General features: G+C 34.3%; 2 protein-coding genes across 2 annotated transcripts; both read left to right on the top strand.

The window, feature by feature from the left end:
• The first annotated feature begins 51 nt into the window (after positions 1 to 51).
• LOC110732759 lies at positions 52 to 2253 on the top strand. The gene is made up of 6 exons (XM_021912760.1): positions 52 to 345; positions 476 to 694; positions 775 to 1035; positions 1132 to 1578; positions 1682 to 1942; positions 2032 to 2253. Exons 1-6 carry the CDS (start codon positions 52 to 54, stop codon positions 2251 to 2253), a joined length of 1704 nt encoding a protein of 567 aa, XP_021768452.1.
• Positions 2254 to 2651: 398 nt separating this feature from the next.
• LOC110725921 lies at positions 2652 to 3404 on the top strand. The gene is made up of 4 exons (XM_021905390.1): positions 2652 to 2698; positions 2793 to 2862; positions 2951 to 3049; positions 3155 to 3404. The coding sequence occupies exons 1-4, from the start codon at positions 2655 to 2657 to the stop codon at positions 3245 to 3247; spliced, it is 306 nt and encodes a 101-aa protein (XP_021761082.1). The 5' UTR covers positions 2652 to 2654; the 3' UTR covers positions 3248 to 3404.
• Positions 3405 to 16303: the final 12899 nt, after the last annotated feature.

Genomic DNA, 16303 nt, shown 5'->3' with positions numbered 1-16303 from the left:
ACATGTTTATAATTTCTTTTTTAATGTTTACTACATTGCAGATAAATAATAATGGAGGATGAGGATATGCAAAATGTTGAAAATGAGCCACACAATCAATCACCATCAAAGCTTGATTCTCAGAAGAAGAAAAAGAAGCCAAAAGGTCCTTCAAAGGGCCTTAAATCGAAGAGTGGGGTTCCTAGAGTGCTTGAATGGGATGAATTCTATCGGCCAATTGGAAAGTGGGTAACAGAATACAAAACTCATGTTGGTGAAATAAGTCGTGCAAAGGTGTCTATATTGATTAAAGATTGGAAAGAAGTTCCACAAGGAATAAAAGACACTTTGTGGGAAGATGCTAAGGTATTATTATTTCTTATTTCTTATTTAATGTATAAGAAGTTCCACAAGGAATAAAAGACACTTTGTGGGAAGATTTTGTTTGATATCGATAATGTTTTACCAATTAATAATGCAATGTTTTATTATTTAGAGAGAGTTTCATATCGAAGAAGATGAAAAAAAGAAGAAGAAGGTCCTACACACTTGTGATCAGCGATGGAAAGATTTTAAAGCAAAATTGGTTAGCGGTTGGATCACTTGTACTAAGAAAATGCCGGATGACAAAAGAATACCTTATGAAATTTATGATTTCATAACTCCAGATGTGTGGAATAGTTTTGTAAAGGAGCATAGCACGGATGAATTCAAGGTGTGTAAATGTATATATATACGTCACTATAAGTCATAAAGATGCATGTTAACAATGTTCCTTTTTTGATTCTAAAATAGGAAAGAAGTGAGAAGGCAAGAAAGAGCCAGTCTTTCAACCAATACCCGCATCATTTAGGAGCCAAGTCATATGGTGAAATGGATATTGTATGGAAAAGAAAAGGGTATATTCCTTCATCATCTATTACTTCATCTTGCTCTTCGGTTGTGTCTAGTTTGCCGGATAGGACATATGCTTGGCTTTTAGCAAGATCAATAGAAGATGATAAGGGAAATCATTATTTGCTTGATCAGAAAACAAAAGAAGTGAAAGAATCCATTGTAAGTGTATAGAAAAGTCTTTATTTCGATGTTGAATCTATTTTCTTAAGTACATATATTGCAACAAAATCATACTAACTTTATGCTTTTGTATAGGATGATTGGAAAAAGCAACAAGCTGAAGGGAAATTTGTTCCTAATAGGAATGATGATGTCTTGGCCGGTGCCCTTGGAAGAAAAGATTGTTATGGTCGGGCAATAGCATTTGGCAGTGGAGTTGGCATTAAAGTTGTATGGGGATCTGGAGAGCGGCGTAGTGGCCGACGTGGTACGCAAATTGGAGATGTTGAGTTGGAGGAATTAGAGGTAAGAGTAACCCAAAGGGTGCGAGATGAGACTGTACAGGAGATGCAGTCCAAAGTGGATTTCATGGTTCAAGAGAAGTTTATGTTTTTGGCTAAAGAGATGGGTATTCAAATTCCAACTAAATTAATGGAATTGAATAGCATAGGCCAGGCTACTCCACAAAATCGTAGTAGTTGTCACTCAGGTGGTGGTGATGCTCCACTTGCAAACATACAAGATCCATTTGCAAACATACAGGTATCTTAAAATCTTTATTTGATTTTTGTTATGGCATAATTCCATTATAATGTTTACTACTTCGTAACATGTATTTGATATAATTTTGTGGGTTATCTACAAGGAACCGGTTGCATGTAAGCTATCGTTGATGATTGACTCTGAGAAAGTCATTGTTGCTGAAGGTACATTTTATCCAGAGTTAACCCTTGATCATCATAGTAGCCTCCTACCTGATCATGTGAGGATAAGTGTTGATGATTATTATGATAAGTTCAAAGAAGTTCCAGTCCCAGTTCCTTCTGCATTCATAAAGAAACTCAAGAATGCTAATGGTACTTTTACACAATGGCCGAAACACTTGGTTTCCCTTCTGCATGATAAGGTAAATTATATTTATAACAATTATTACATAATTTTGAAGTTGAAAAATATAGTCAAATTTTTAAATGTATCTGCTTAACTGTTAATTAGGAAATCATCCCAAACAAGAGTGATGGCAATAGAGAAATGACCAAAGAAAATGTGCAAGTCAAAAGAAAAGAGGTTGATAGTGGTCACGAAACAAAAGAATCCAACACCAATCCAAAAAAAACCTTTCTTGTGGATTTTGTGTTGGAAAACTTGACTCAAAAGTGTAGGTGTTTGAATGATTTCTTGCGTGGCTTAATATTTCAATTTTGCAAGTTTTTATGATGTAAGATATTCAAATTTCAACCCTCCTAAAAACTTTAGTTTATTACCATTTCTAATATTATTACATGATATATATGTAGGGCTTTGAGTGATTATTCTCTCGATACGGCCGATGTGTTTCCCACTGGATTCATGTGTCCAGAGATGAGACCTATTTGCATAGTGATGCTGATCGTGTCCTACTATACATGAGAAATGCAATGGAAAAACAAAAAAAAAGCACTTCATCTTATGCCCATACTATGAAAAGTATAAAATTAGAACTTTTTTTCTATTTAAACATTGCAAAAAAATGTTGGTAATACTTAATTATTTACAAATTTTTGTCTAATTTATGTAGGAATCATTGGGTTCTTCTGGTATTATGCATGACTAAGCGTGAGGTCTACATATTTGATTCTATGAGGCAAAAGCGAAATTTGGCAATTAAGTTTCCAATGACAAAGTAAGTTTGTTTGTTTACAGAGTCATGTGAATTTATTTAAGGTTAATGCTTTTATATAATTTGCACAAATATGTTATTTATTTCAAATGTGTAGTGCTTTTCGAAATTACAAGACACTAGGTGGACAATCTAAGGGAAGTAAATTGACATGGCATTTGGGACAGGTTTAACTTAATTCCTTACCCAAAATATACTTTCTTAATAATGTTATGTATAACAATTAAATTGAACTAATTGTTATAATGTATGTAGTGTCCTCAACAATTAGGTGGACGTGAATGTGGCTATTACGTCATGCGTTATATGTTCGAAATAATGCAATATCATCATAATAGTGAGGACCTTATTACGGTATGAGGTGTCAAATATTTCATTTTTACTTAATAAATACAATTTGAAGTACTTACACTTGGATTAAACTTTTGCACTGATCTTTTGTTTGTGTTGTGCTATTAGGATTTTTCAAAATCTACACCGTACACAAATGAGGAGATAAACGAGGTTCGAGATATTTGGGCAGACTATTTTGTATGCAATGTTGAACTTTAGATCTACACTTACAAAACTCCATTTACTTGTTAGACTCTTGTTCTATTTGTTAGGATTGACATGAATGTATGTATTTTGTTTACCAACAATTTGGGTTGGTGTTGGTGGTTGTGTTGAATGATGACTATAATGTCAATGGAATTGAGTTGTAAATTTATTGGACAGGTTTTTGATATGCTGCCGTCATTCCCAATTTTATGGGTAGGCCAAATTACAAAGGAAACTCCGCCAAAATTTATATTTGAATTCTTTATTATTGCTTCTTACTTTTTATTTTGTATCATATATATTTATATATCATTTGCATCACTGATCATTAAACAAACAAGCAACGCAAATAAATCGCTTTTGAATTGTCAAATAAGATTCATTAACGTCACAATATTGTAAAAAAGCGATGCAAATAACTAGAATTCGCTTCACCATTTAACACTATTTGCGTCGCGTTTTTATTAAAAAACGACGCAAATAACACTCGTTTTTTGTAAATAAGCAACACAAATAATTATCATTTGCTTCGCACTTTTATAAAAGTTCGACGTAAATAAGAGTTATTTGCGTCGCACCAATGAGCGACGCAAATGACTTAAAAGTCATTTGCGTCGCGAACACTTGCTTCGCACCTAGACCTGACGCAAATACACTCTAAAAGTGCGACGCAAATGAGCATTTCTCTACTAGTGAACATGCATATCATCAAGTATTAATCCTAATGAGCCAAGTTCCTTAACATAATAGAAAGAGATAAAGTGTTTTAACAGAAACGAAAATATTGCAAACTAAAATAAAAATTTTCAAATAGCAATCAAACATGATAGGTTACGGGGCAGGGTATGCAGGTGGTTCGTCCTTCTCTTCCACTTCCTCAAATGCAACCTTGTGAATGGTCTCAAGGATCTCCTTGTGACTCTCTTCCATCCTTGCTTCAGTAGCTCCAATTCGATTGTCATGCGCCTCAATCATTTTATTCACATGATCTTGTATCTAATCTCTAATAGCCTTCATCATTCGAGTCATTTTATCCAATTTTTCCATACATTTGTGGATAGTGCTTTAAGATCTGCCTTCACCTGTTGAATATCAAAAATAGGTGCACTTGTTCCACTAAAAGCAGCAAAACCAAAGGGTTGTGAAGGTGGAAAACTCTGTGTAGGAGGAGGCTGTTTAGGAACCGGAGAGGGTTTCGATTCTAAGGGAACTTGTGCAGTGTGAAAATTAGAGGCAGTGTGTTCAGAGGAGCTTGTATCCTCAACATGAATGGGCTTAAAAGGAAAAGAAGGGGCAGTTGGTTTTCCTTTTGAGACTAACCTGACACTCTTTCTTGTACCTTTCCTAATAACAGGAGAAGGGATTTTTTTTTGTGTCACTCATATAGAGTCCTCACTGCTCTCTTCCCCCTCAGATTTTGTTTCCTCCCTTTTTTAGTCACTGCTTGTTGATGCCACATCTCCCTCACTCTCAAAGGATTTTACATCTCCTTCACTTTCAAAGATATCCCCTGCACTCTCTTCAACCGTTGCTTTCCCTTTATCCTCTTTTCCCTCATTTTTGGTGTTCCTTTTTCCATCTTTCGTATAGGGTATAAATTGAATCTTCCCATACTATATTTCCTAACTTAGTCTAAGCAAGGAATTTTTTGATAGAATGTTTTCGGGTTTCAAATAGGTGGGGGTTTCGGATTCAACACTTACACCAAAAGATTGAAACAAGACAGTAAGAAGAGGACCATAAGGAATTGTGGCCTTTGCATCATAAAAGATGAGATGTTCTATCATTAAATGTGGAATTTTGAATTTTATTAGCAAGGCAAAAGATAAATGTTGCAACAAGAAGGGAAATTGTACTACGTTTTTGCAACCTAGGTACAATACCTCTCCAAGTAAAGGTGAATAGCAATTTGTGAAGTGGAGACATAATTTTGTGGTGTGAAGTAACAACTCTCGGATTTCCCCCTATGAATTTGATGATATGAGATTCATTGTACTTTCCTATTTTAATTGATTGTTTATGCTTAATATACGTACAATGGCCATGGTTAGGAACTTGAAACAAAGTTCCCAAATGCTGGGCATCAAATTGAATTCTCTTTCCATGATTGTGCTTAAAAGTTTTTTTGAAGTCAAAAAGGAATTTGGGATAAACAGGAGATTTAGAACATTTGTGGAACAAATATACCCAATTTTGACATTCAACTAAATCGAGGAATTCAGAGAACTTTCATTCAACGCACCATTCATAATTGATATGGTAGCCTAGAGAGTAATTCCATTTTGGAGCAGAGGGTGCCTTATGACGTTTCTTATCTCCATCCCTTGTAGTGGTTTCCTTCCTTTTCGGCGGTGAAGGAGGATGAATAATTGAGATCGGAACTGGTTCCGGCGAAGACTCCTTCTCCATTGGTTTCGATGAGGGTTTGCGAGTGGATGAGGAGCTAGGTTTTGGTTGAGTGTTTAGGTTTGTCTTCATGGTTTTGGGATGAATGAAGAAGATGGATGGTTTATGGAGGAGAGAGATGACCGTTGTGGTTTATGGAGGTGAGATGATGGTTTTGATGGAGTATTGAAGAGGAGAAATAAAAAGGTGAATGTTGGGAAGAGTAATTTTGATAGTGGGGTAGATAGTGGAAAAGGATAAATTTGCAAAAGAGAAAAAGATAAGTTGTGTTAAGCATAACATATCATACGGTTAACAAAGAAAAAAAATCTGTTTGTGATTTTATGAATTTTGATAAGGATAAAGATAACAATCGAAAATAAAGATAAAAATAAGAAAAGAATTAATATTAAAAATATATTTAGAAAATTACTTGAGGTAATTTTCTTGATTTGAATACAGAGAGTTTGATATAGTTAAGAATAGGAACTTGAAACAACATGGCTCATTAATCATAATGCATTAACAATATACACAAGTGACTTTTGGTAATTTGAATACTTTTACAGACCTTCCCCTTGGGTAATTTGAACTGTGTTATGCACACAAGGGTGAGCATAGCTACGTTCATTGTAATGGATGTACCTTAAGGGGTTCAAAGACAAAAGTCACTTGAGCCGTAGCATTCCCAGTTCCAAACGCATTTTCTCAAATTTATCTCTGCTCAATGGCTTAGTTAAGATATCAGCAATTTGACATTAAGTTGAAATAAAATCTAATCTTATTAAGCCTTTTTCCACATTATCCTTTAAAAAGTAATGTCGGACATGAATATGCTTAACCTTAGAGTGATGGAATGGATCCTTAGATATGCAGATTGTACTTGTATTGTCACAGTAAATGGGAACACAGTCCAAAATTATGCCAAAATCACGCAAATGTTGCTTTATCTACAATAGTTAGGAACAACATGCAGCGACAGCTACATATTCCGATTCAGCAGTGGATAGAGCGACAATATTTTGTTTCTTGGAACTCCAAGAAACCATGCAAGATCCTAAAAATTGAACCATACCTGATGTGCTCTTGCAATTCACGAGATCTCCAGCGTAGTCAGCATTAGCATATCCTCTTAAGTCAAATGTATCACTTCTTGGATAAAATAGACACATATCTTCCGTCCCTTTTAAATATCTTAAAATTCTCTTGACGGTAGTGAGATGCAATTCCTTAGGATCAGATTGGAATCTTGTACATAGACCTACACTAAACAAAATGTCAGGACTACTTGCAATAAAATATAGCAAAGAACCAATCATACCTCTATATTTTGTTTGGTCCACACGAGTTCCCTTGGGATCTTCGTCCAACCTTGTGGTTGTTCCCATGGGTGTGTGGTTGATCTTTGTGTTTTCTAGATTGTATTTTTTCAATAAATCCTTCACGTACTTCTGCTTGTGAATCATTATTCCTTCGTCAGTTTGTTTGATTTGTAGCCCAAGGAAGAAGTTGAGTTCCCTCATCATGCTCATCTCAAACTCACTTCTCATTAAGTCAGCGAACTACTTACACAAAGAATCGTTAGTTGCACCAAAAATAATGTCATCAACGTATATTTGTACAACTAATAAGTGAGTTCCTTTAGATTTCAGAAATAAATTTTCATCAACTTTTCCTCTTTTAAAATCATTTTCTAAAAGAAACTTTGATAATCTTTCATATCATGCCCTAGGGGCTTGTTTCAATCCATAAAGAGCTTTATCAAGCTTAAAGACATGGTTTGGAAAATTTGGATTTTCAAATCCAGGGGGTTGTTCGACATAGACGTTTTCTTTAAGTAAACCATTTAAAAATGCACATTTAACATCCATTTGGTAAAGTTTAAAACCCATAAATGAAGCAAATGCAATCAAAATTCAAATAGCCTCTAATCTAGCTACAGGAGCAAAAGTCTCCTCAAAATCAATACCTTCCTGTTGGTTGTATCCTTTGACAACCAATCTTGCCTTGTTTCTGATGATGGTGCCGTGTTCATCTAGCTTATTCCTGTACACCCATTTAAGACCAATAACTTTTTGACTTTTGGTTTGGGTTCAAGATGCCACACCTTCTTTCAAATTCGTTGAGTTCTTCTTGCATGGCAACTATCCAGTCAGCATCTTCCAAGGCTTCCTTATGGTTACGAGGTTCGATTATTGATAGGAATGCATTGAAGGCACAAAAGTTCCTTAGTTGGTATCTCGTCTGAGTTCCTTTGCTCAAGTCACTTATGATTTTATCCAGGGGATGTGACTTTTGATGTTTCCATGGTTTTGGTTGGCATGTTTGAGCAGGAACTAGACTGTTGATATCTTCTGTTGCTTCTTCTTCCACTGCTGCATTTGTTTCATCATGTTGCTCTACTGCATTCTCTTTTTCTTGAGGATTGGGAACAAGAACTTCATCATTAGTAGGAACTTCGTTGTTTTCACCAAGTTCCTGTTCACCATTTTCGACAACTCTTGTAGGGTGCCGTCTGGGTATTATTTCATCATCTTGGTCTATCGAACGGATGAGACCAATTTCAAAATCTCTATTTTCATAGTTCTGTATACAATTATAAATGTTAGATTTATCAAAAATGACATGTATACTTTCTTCTACACACATAGTTCTCTTATTGTATATTCTATAAGCTTTGCTATTAAATGCATATCCTAAAAAGACTGCTTCATCACTCCTCTCATCAAATTTTCCAATGTTTCTTTTGTTATTATTGTGAACGAAGCATTAGCATCCGAAAGCTCTTAAATAAGCAATATTTGGCTTTCTTCCTTTCAGCAATTCATAAGGCGTCTTGTTCACCATAGGTCTAAGCATGGCCCTGTTAATTATATAGCATGTGGTATTGATAGCTTCTGCCCAAAAATTTCTTGGTCGCCCGCTTGCTATAAGCATTGTCCTTGCCAAATCTTCCAAGGTTATGTTTTTCCTCTCAACAACGCCGTTTTGTTGAGGTGTCCTTGGAGCAGAAAAGTTATGACTTATTCCCTGTTCTCTGCACAAATTATCAAACTTGGAATTTTTGAATTCCGTGCCATGATCAGATCTTATGTGAATTAGTTGATGACCTAATGATTTTTGAGCTTTATTTATGAAGGTCACAAACATATCAAAAGTTTCATCTTTACTATGCAAAAATATGACCCACGTAAATCTAGAGTAATGATCTACTAAGACCAAAACATACCTTTTTCTGCTTCTACTTTTAACTCTCATGGGGCCACACAAATCCATGTGGATAAGTTCCAATGGTTTTGTGGTGCTTACCATTTCCTTAGATTTAAAAGATGATCGGACTTGCTTTCCTTTTATACAGGCTTCATAAACTTTGTCATTTAGGACCTTAATAGAAGGAAGTCCAGATACCAAGTCCTTTAACCTTAGTTTGTCAAGTAGTGAAAGGCTAGCATGTCCAAAGCGTTTATGCCACAGAAGCGGATCATCCTCAACAACACTTAGACAAGTCAAGTTGTTCCTTGGAACCGTATTTAGGTCCACAGTGTATTTGTTCCCTTTACGAGTTCCTTAAAATGATTTTCCCAGTGTCATTGTTGATAATTCTTCATTTTTCGGAAGAAAAACTTACAAAGTTTCCTTTGTCACAAAATTGAGAAATACTGAGTAGACTATGTTTCAAACCCTCGACTAAGAATACGTTATCAATTGCATGAGAACTTGACCTTCCAACTTTGCCTATGGCAACAATTTCTCCTTTTTTATTATCTCCAAAGGTCACCGTTCCCCCTCTATAGGCCGTCAGTGAGAGAAATCTTGATTCATCTTCTGTCATGTGCTTGGAACAACCACTATCGAGGTACCATTGGTTGTTCCCCCTCATTGCGACCTGCAAAAGAAATTAAGAGTTAGTAGCAGGAACCCTTTCTTTCATGGGTTCCTGTGTTGACATAATTAAATCTTATTTCTTCTGCCAAACATAATTCATATTTTTATTGTACTGGTTAGCTTTTTTAGTACAATCTTCACTGCGGTGTTCCTTTTTACCACAAAACATGCATACGGTCTCACTAGGAAGATCCAAGTACTTCTTTTTCTTAGTATTTGGACTTCTTTTTGTGGATATAGCCTAGACCTTCTGTTCTTTTTGTTTGAGCTTCTTGTACCCACTTAGGAACACTCATATTTATAGCACTTCTACTTCTTCTTGCAATTTCTAAATCCTTTTCCAGTTTCTCATTTTTATCATTAGTATCCTTTAATTCTTTCTTAATGTGTTCCAACTCAGTATTGAACATGATTAAAGGAACTTTGGTGGACTTGCAAGAATCGATATTGGTGCACAACATTTAATATTGAGTCAATTCAACATTCAGCATTATGTTTTCACTTTTGACTTTTTCAAGGGATTCTTTTAACATGATGTTTTTATCGAATAATTCAAATAATCTACCTTGTACGTCATTTCTTGAGTTATTTAAATATTTGACATGATCTCTACATATTCCAGTGGCCTTTTCGGCTTGTCTCAGCTTTTGACATATATCTTTATAGTCATCTAAGGTTTCTAATAGTAAATAGATTAATTTTTCCTTTGAAAGCGATTTCAAATAACTAGGTTGAATAAATACCTCTTCATCATGCTTTGCATTAGATAGAGATTGGCAACTTCTTCATCAGTTTTTTCCTATTCCTCTTCTTCGGAACTTGAGTCTCCCCAAGTGGAAATCATAGCTTTCCTGAAATTGGTTATAGAAAAGTTCGGTTTTAAATTTTTACTTTGATCAATTTCTTTACCTTTACTTTTCTCGGATTCCCATAAAGGACACTCCTTGATGAAGTGATTTGTGCTACCACACTTGTGACAAGAAGATTTGTCTCTTGAGTCTTGATTTTTCTTGATGTTTAATTTCTTCTTATATGCAAATTTGTAATTTCGGTAGAACTTCTTCAGCCTTCTCACCAACATAGCAGCTTCCTCTTCATCGATATCAGACTTCTCCTCATATTCTTCATCAGCTCTTAAGGCTAGTCCTTGACTCTTGACAATTTCTTGAGTTCTATTGTTCATTTGAATCTCATGGGTTATTCGGGAACCCGCAAGTTGTTCAAGGTTGAGCTTAGTGAAATCCTTGGATTCCTGAACCGCTGCCAGGCCACCTTGGCTCTCCATCTTTCGTTCTCTGGAAGACTCCTTAACACCTTACGAACCTATTCATCTATGGGAATAATCTTACCAAGACAAGTTAGCTCATTAGTAATATTTTTGAATCTAGTAAACATATCTTCAATTGATTCTTTATTACCCATTTCGAAACGTTCATATTGTGATAACATAATGTCAATTTTAGAACGTTTAACATCAGAGGTTCCTTCGTGTGTTACTTCCAGTAAATCCCAAATTTCTTTGGCAGTCTTGCACCCCTTAACACGTGTGTGTTCATCAGGGCCAAGTCCCCATATTAAATATTTTTTGGATGTAGAATTTAATTCAAGTTTTTTGAAATCAGATTTTTCATATTCATCCAAAGGCTTAGGGATTACCTCGTTATTGGTATTTGTCTTAGTAACTTCGTAATCTCCTAATTGAATAACTCTCCATACCTGATAGTTCTCTGATTGCGTGAAGATCTCCATCTTGTCCTTCCAATACGAGGAGTACTTACCATTAAATATGGAGGCCTTTGAATTGATGAACTTCCAAATTCTCGTTCTTCTTTGTGTGCCATCCTCCCAGGAACTTGCTCAACAAGGTTGCCTAATATTTCTGAGTTCCCGCTGTGATACCAAATGTAATTCTAGATAGCTACTACAAAAGGGGGTGAATTGTAGAATGGATGAAATAGTAAACTTTTTGCGGAATTAAGACAATGTAAAACAATGGAGAGCAGTGATATGGGCTTTTCGAAATTTCCACTAAGTAAATCAAACTCTTCTACAAAGTGAATAATCAACCCAAACCAAGTTCCACAAGAACGGAACTTGTTCCCAAATCTCTCAGAAGTTTCGACTCTGAAACTTCCTTTACCTCACAAGTTACAACTCTCACAAATGCCCCAAGTCCCAATTACAGTTGTAATACAAGACGTAACGTACAAGAGAATATATATATATATATAAGAAGTATTTAGGAACTCTCTCACGCTATTAGATAAATTGTTCACTAGAATAATAATGCTCAAGAATTGTTGTACTTGTTGAGATAGATTGCATGTATTTATAGAGGAAGCAAAGTCACTAGACACCTTCCATAACTCCCACGTACACATGTCTCCAAGTAGTGGAGAACTAGTGACAAGTGGAGGACATGAGTGTCTTCCTTTGCTTGCTCACCAATCCACAACAACCTCAACAAAACCTCCTATAATTTAGCTATGAAAAAACCGAATGAAGTGTATGATAAAAACGGTAGGTTTGATTTATTCAACAAGATATTTTTGTTTAAAAAGGATAATATTTATTTATTCAAAAAGATATTTTTGCTTCAAAAGATAATTTAATAAATAAATTAATTTGGTTAATTTATTTATAAAACAATAATATAAAATATCCTCTTCACTATTAAACAATCTTATTAAAACTTTATTTATCATATTCCTTCAAAACCAGTTTTATATTCCAATTGAACGTTATTAATTTTCACTTTTATAATAACGTGCCTCAGTGAATTCCAAAAGACAACTTATATTCTAAGTACTTACAAATAATCTAGAATATGGGTTTGCACGTTGTACTTGTATGAACGCTACTCAGCATTCCTGATTTTGTATTCCTACTCCGGAATGATCCTTGTTGCATGAACCTTTCATTTACCAAAGACTTAAAACATACATTAGTCGAATTTGTCAGTTTGTTCATCAAAATCATAAGGGTCAACAATTATATACATATAAATAATACGTATGTTCTTAGCACACATCTCATCACAAAAGTTTTCATTACAAGCCGTGCTTTGATTGAGCTCGTGATGTCGTTAACCTTCCTTGGTACTTTCACAGGCCAATTATTGAAATTTCTTTCATTATTCTTATTGGAGGAATATTCATTGTCCACATTTTTCCCATCAGATGACAAAATTGTTGCTACTGAAAGATTCATTGATAGTCTTTCTAACAATAAGCTGCAATTAGTGCCTAATTGTATAATCAAACAATCACATAATTCAATTTGATATAATAGCACATTATTGATAGAACTACGTGTTACAATAATCTTAATTAGTAGTAGTTGATTAAGCCAATCCCCAGATAACACCTACATAAACCATTGGAATTTACAAGAGAGAGAGTGATAGGGCTTGCCTGCCATTTGCCAAAACTCTTTGTTATTCGTTTTTGAAGAAAAGAATCTCTTGGCTCTCATAATTTGCTCATTTTTCATTATACTAATTATTAAATATTTGGAAAACTTGGTAATTATTAATATTATCATTTTCTTTTTTGAGGAGAACGTGGTGCAAAGGATTTTGTCAATAAATCCGCATAAAAAATTTAAAGTATATAATTGACTAGAGTATGGGAAAAATGTTTGGTTGACTCATGGGCCAGGAGAAATTTCAAATACAATACTTGATTTAGAAAATAAAAAATTAATAAAAAAACCATATATAAGGACTTTTTATTCTCTCTCTGTTCCATAATATAGTTTCTGTTTGTGTTTTTTCCACGGTATTTAAGAAATAGAAGGAGAAAGTGGATGAAGTACATTAATAAATTAAAGTGAAAAGTACAATTATAGACAAAAGTTAGAGAGAGAAAGTGGAAAAAAGTACAAGACATGTGCAAAATTCAAGGATAATTTAGAAAGTACAATGAATAAAGTTAAAAAAAAGGGTATAATGGTCTTTACATACTTTCCAAAAATGGAAACAAGAACAGCTTTTTGGATCTCCAAAATAGAAAAACAGAAACTATATTCTGGGACAGAGGGAGTATATTTCTTTCTCAAATTACATGCAATAAATTTACATTTTTCGAGCTATAAACATAATAAATCAATACGAAGTATCATCATTTTTTGAGCTATAAACATAATAAATCAATACGGAGTATCTGATGATATATAGAGGCCAATAAAAACAACCCTAGAGAACAAAAGAATGTGCTTATATTAGTAAATTAGTAATATTTCACATTATCTATTTAATTAATTTTTGACTTTGAGGGAAATGAATTTTAAATCTCTAATTAATTGCTTAAGTCATGAATGACTCTAATAATATTCATTGGTATTAAATTGTACTATACTAGATTGTATTATCATGATATATACTTAACTAATTCTTCATTAGTACCAACAATCGCAAAATGTTTTACTGGTATTAATAGATTAGAATTTATTTCTTTGTTGGTATTCATATGATACCATCTAAACACAAATTATTGGGTGCGGTCCGCACCCAATATGTTTCGTGCAGTGGCGGAGGAGATGATGATGACGATGAAGACGACAATGACGATAGCAATGGTGGATGACAACGACGACGATGACGATCTAAAAATGGCGATTTGCGATTAGAAACCCTAAATGTGAAGCAGCGGCTGGTTTGCGTGGTTGGGCACTTAGCCTGCCTGCGCGGCTGGCCATGGCTGCTGCTAGGCTCCGGCAGGAGCTGCGGTGTGGCTGTGTAGGGTGCTCGTAGTAGGTCTAGCATGGTGTTTAATTAGGGGAGAGGTGGTGGTTGGAGTGCAGCGGTGGTGCCTTGCTGGCTGTGTGGCTGAGCAACGGTGGTGCTGTTGTTGGTTGGGCATTTGGGGTGCAGACGGTGATTTGTGCGGTTGTTGTTGTTGGTGAATTGGGGGAACAGGGGAGATGTGATTGCTTGAGTGGTGAGGAGAAAATGAAGTAAAAATAAGTAAAAATGAGTGGTGAGTGGTGGTGAAAAGAAAACTAATGACGTGTATCAGCCATTAAAATGAACATATCAACCAATTGATGTCTATATAAGTCAATATTAGGGACATATCCGACATTAATAAAAATGTATTAGTTAACACAAGGAACATATCAGTCAACAGATGAAACATATCAGCCAACAAAAGGAATATATCATCCAACAAAAGATACATATCAACTAACATACGGAACATATCAGCCAACAAAAGAATGAAATCAGCAAACAAAAGCAACATATAAGCCAACAAAATAAACACACCAGCCAACACAATGAAACATATAAGCCAAAAATTAAAATATACATTTCAGCCAACAAAATAAAGATATCAGCCAACCAAAGAAATATATCAGCCAACAAAAGGAACATATCAAAAAAAATTTAAAAAAAAAAAAACATATCAGCCAAGAAAAGAAATATATTAGTCAACACAAAAACCATGTCAGCTAACAAATGAAACATATCAGCCAACAAGTAAGATATATCAGCCAGCTTGTCGCTTTGCGTGCGACAGTCCGCACCTAATACCTTCTCCTATTTAAATTACAATTTAATATGATACTAACGTGTAATTTTAGAGTCTTTCATTACTCAAGCTATTAGAGATTAAGAGAAATGCAAAAGAAACAAAATATATAGTTGGATGGATAAATTGACGACATGACTTATTGCAACTTTGCAAGAACATGCATGTGGTCCGACACCAATTGCCTATATGAATTGACCATTCGCTATCCTCTTGCTTTTTAGTCTTGTATCCATTCTACATGTTGTGGATGAATAATAATGTTCACAATCAATATCTTGCCATTCCACTTGCTTATATGCATTAAGGTCCATTCTCCTTACTAATTATATATTTTTAAAATGTAAGAAATGACTCATTTGATATGATTCATTATACTAATAAATTGTAAGGAATGAAGTTTGATTAGGGATCCTTCTCCTTGCCATTTTAAATGATATTGGTATACATAACATATTTTGTTGTTGGAAATTTATACTAACACATTGAACTAATTCAAATGCTCTCTTGACATACTTTCACATATCAAATTTTTGCACGGTACCCCTTTATTACGATATAGTTTCTCCGTTTTCTAATACAATATATCTCTACCTCTTCAGAGCCAAAGTTACCCAAATGGTCTACAATTTTCACTTTTCCTTGGTATGTGAGATACAGTAAATGAGTAGAACTCTGGACAACGGAGACAGTAATAGTTTTTATCTTAGATTTTCTACCAAATTAATTTCTAATTTAATTTATTATTTTGGTATTTTAATTAAGTTGATTTTATTGTGCAATTCAATTGTTTTGATTGTATTTTGCTATCTAAATTAAGTTGATTTCATTTTTCTATTTCAATTGCTTTAATCACAAAAGGTTAATTTTCCAAACCAACAACCCACAAGGCCGCAATCATAGATATATGGAGCATAGGGTCTCAAATCTCAATGGTAGTTAGCATTGAAGGGTTATGTGGATTTAAGAGTTATATCTTAAGAATAAATTGTATGTTTGTGATTGGAAGACAAATAATTCTTGCCCCTTTGTTTTTGAAAACTTTTCACTTGAAATATATGATGTTATCTTAAGTTTGATTTTGGGCTGACTTGATTTGAAATTTTGAAGAACAATTTAAATCCATATTGTTAGGTGTACAACGATACAAGTGTATGTTAAGTCGAGCTAAGACCTTTTCCTTTATTTTTTTTTTTTAATAAAAATTAAATAGAGAGCAAAACACAACACAAGTATAGACCAACACAACCAAATGCAATATCTAAGC

Source organism: Chenopodium quinoa, unplaced genomic scaffold (assembly GCF_001683475.1).
Source record: "Chenopodium quinoa cultivar QQ74 unplaced genomic scaffold, ASM168347v1, whole genome shotgun sequence".
NCBI lineage: Eukaryota > Viridiplantae > Streptophyta > Magnoliopsida > Caryophyllales > Amaranthaceae > Chenopodium > Chenopodium quinoa.
This window is presented reverse-complemented; position numbering and strand designations above follow the sequence as displayed.

Bases quoted from the DNA above. Each gene is read 5' to 3' on its own strand.
- LOC110732759 (XM_021912760.1), top strand. From the start codon at position 52: ATGGAGGATGAGGATATGCAAAATGTTGAAAATGAGCCACACAATCAA. The intron at 346-475 runs GTATTATTATTT...TTTATTATTTAG, and splicing joins CTTTGTGGGAAGATGCTAAG to AGAGAGTTTCATATCGAAGA. The intron at 695-774 runs GTGTGTAAATGT...ATTCTAAAATAG, and splicing joins ATAGCACGGATGAATTCAAG to GAAAGAAGTGAGAAGGCAAG.
- LOC110725921 (XM_021905390.1), top strand. From the start codon at position 2,655: ATGAGGCAAAAGCGAAATTTGGCAATTAAGTTTCCAATGACAAA. The intron at 2,699-2,792 runs GTAAGTTTGTTT...TCAAATGTGTAG, and splicing joins ATTAAGTTTCCAATGACAAA to TGCTTTTCGAAATTACAAGA. The intron at 3,050-3,154 runs GTATGAGGTGTC...TTGTGCTATTAG, and splicing joins ATAGTGAGGACCTTATTACG to GATTTTTCAAAATCTACACC.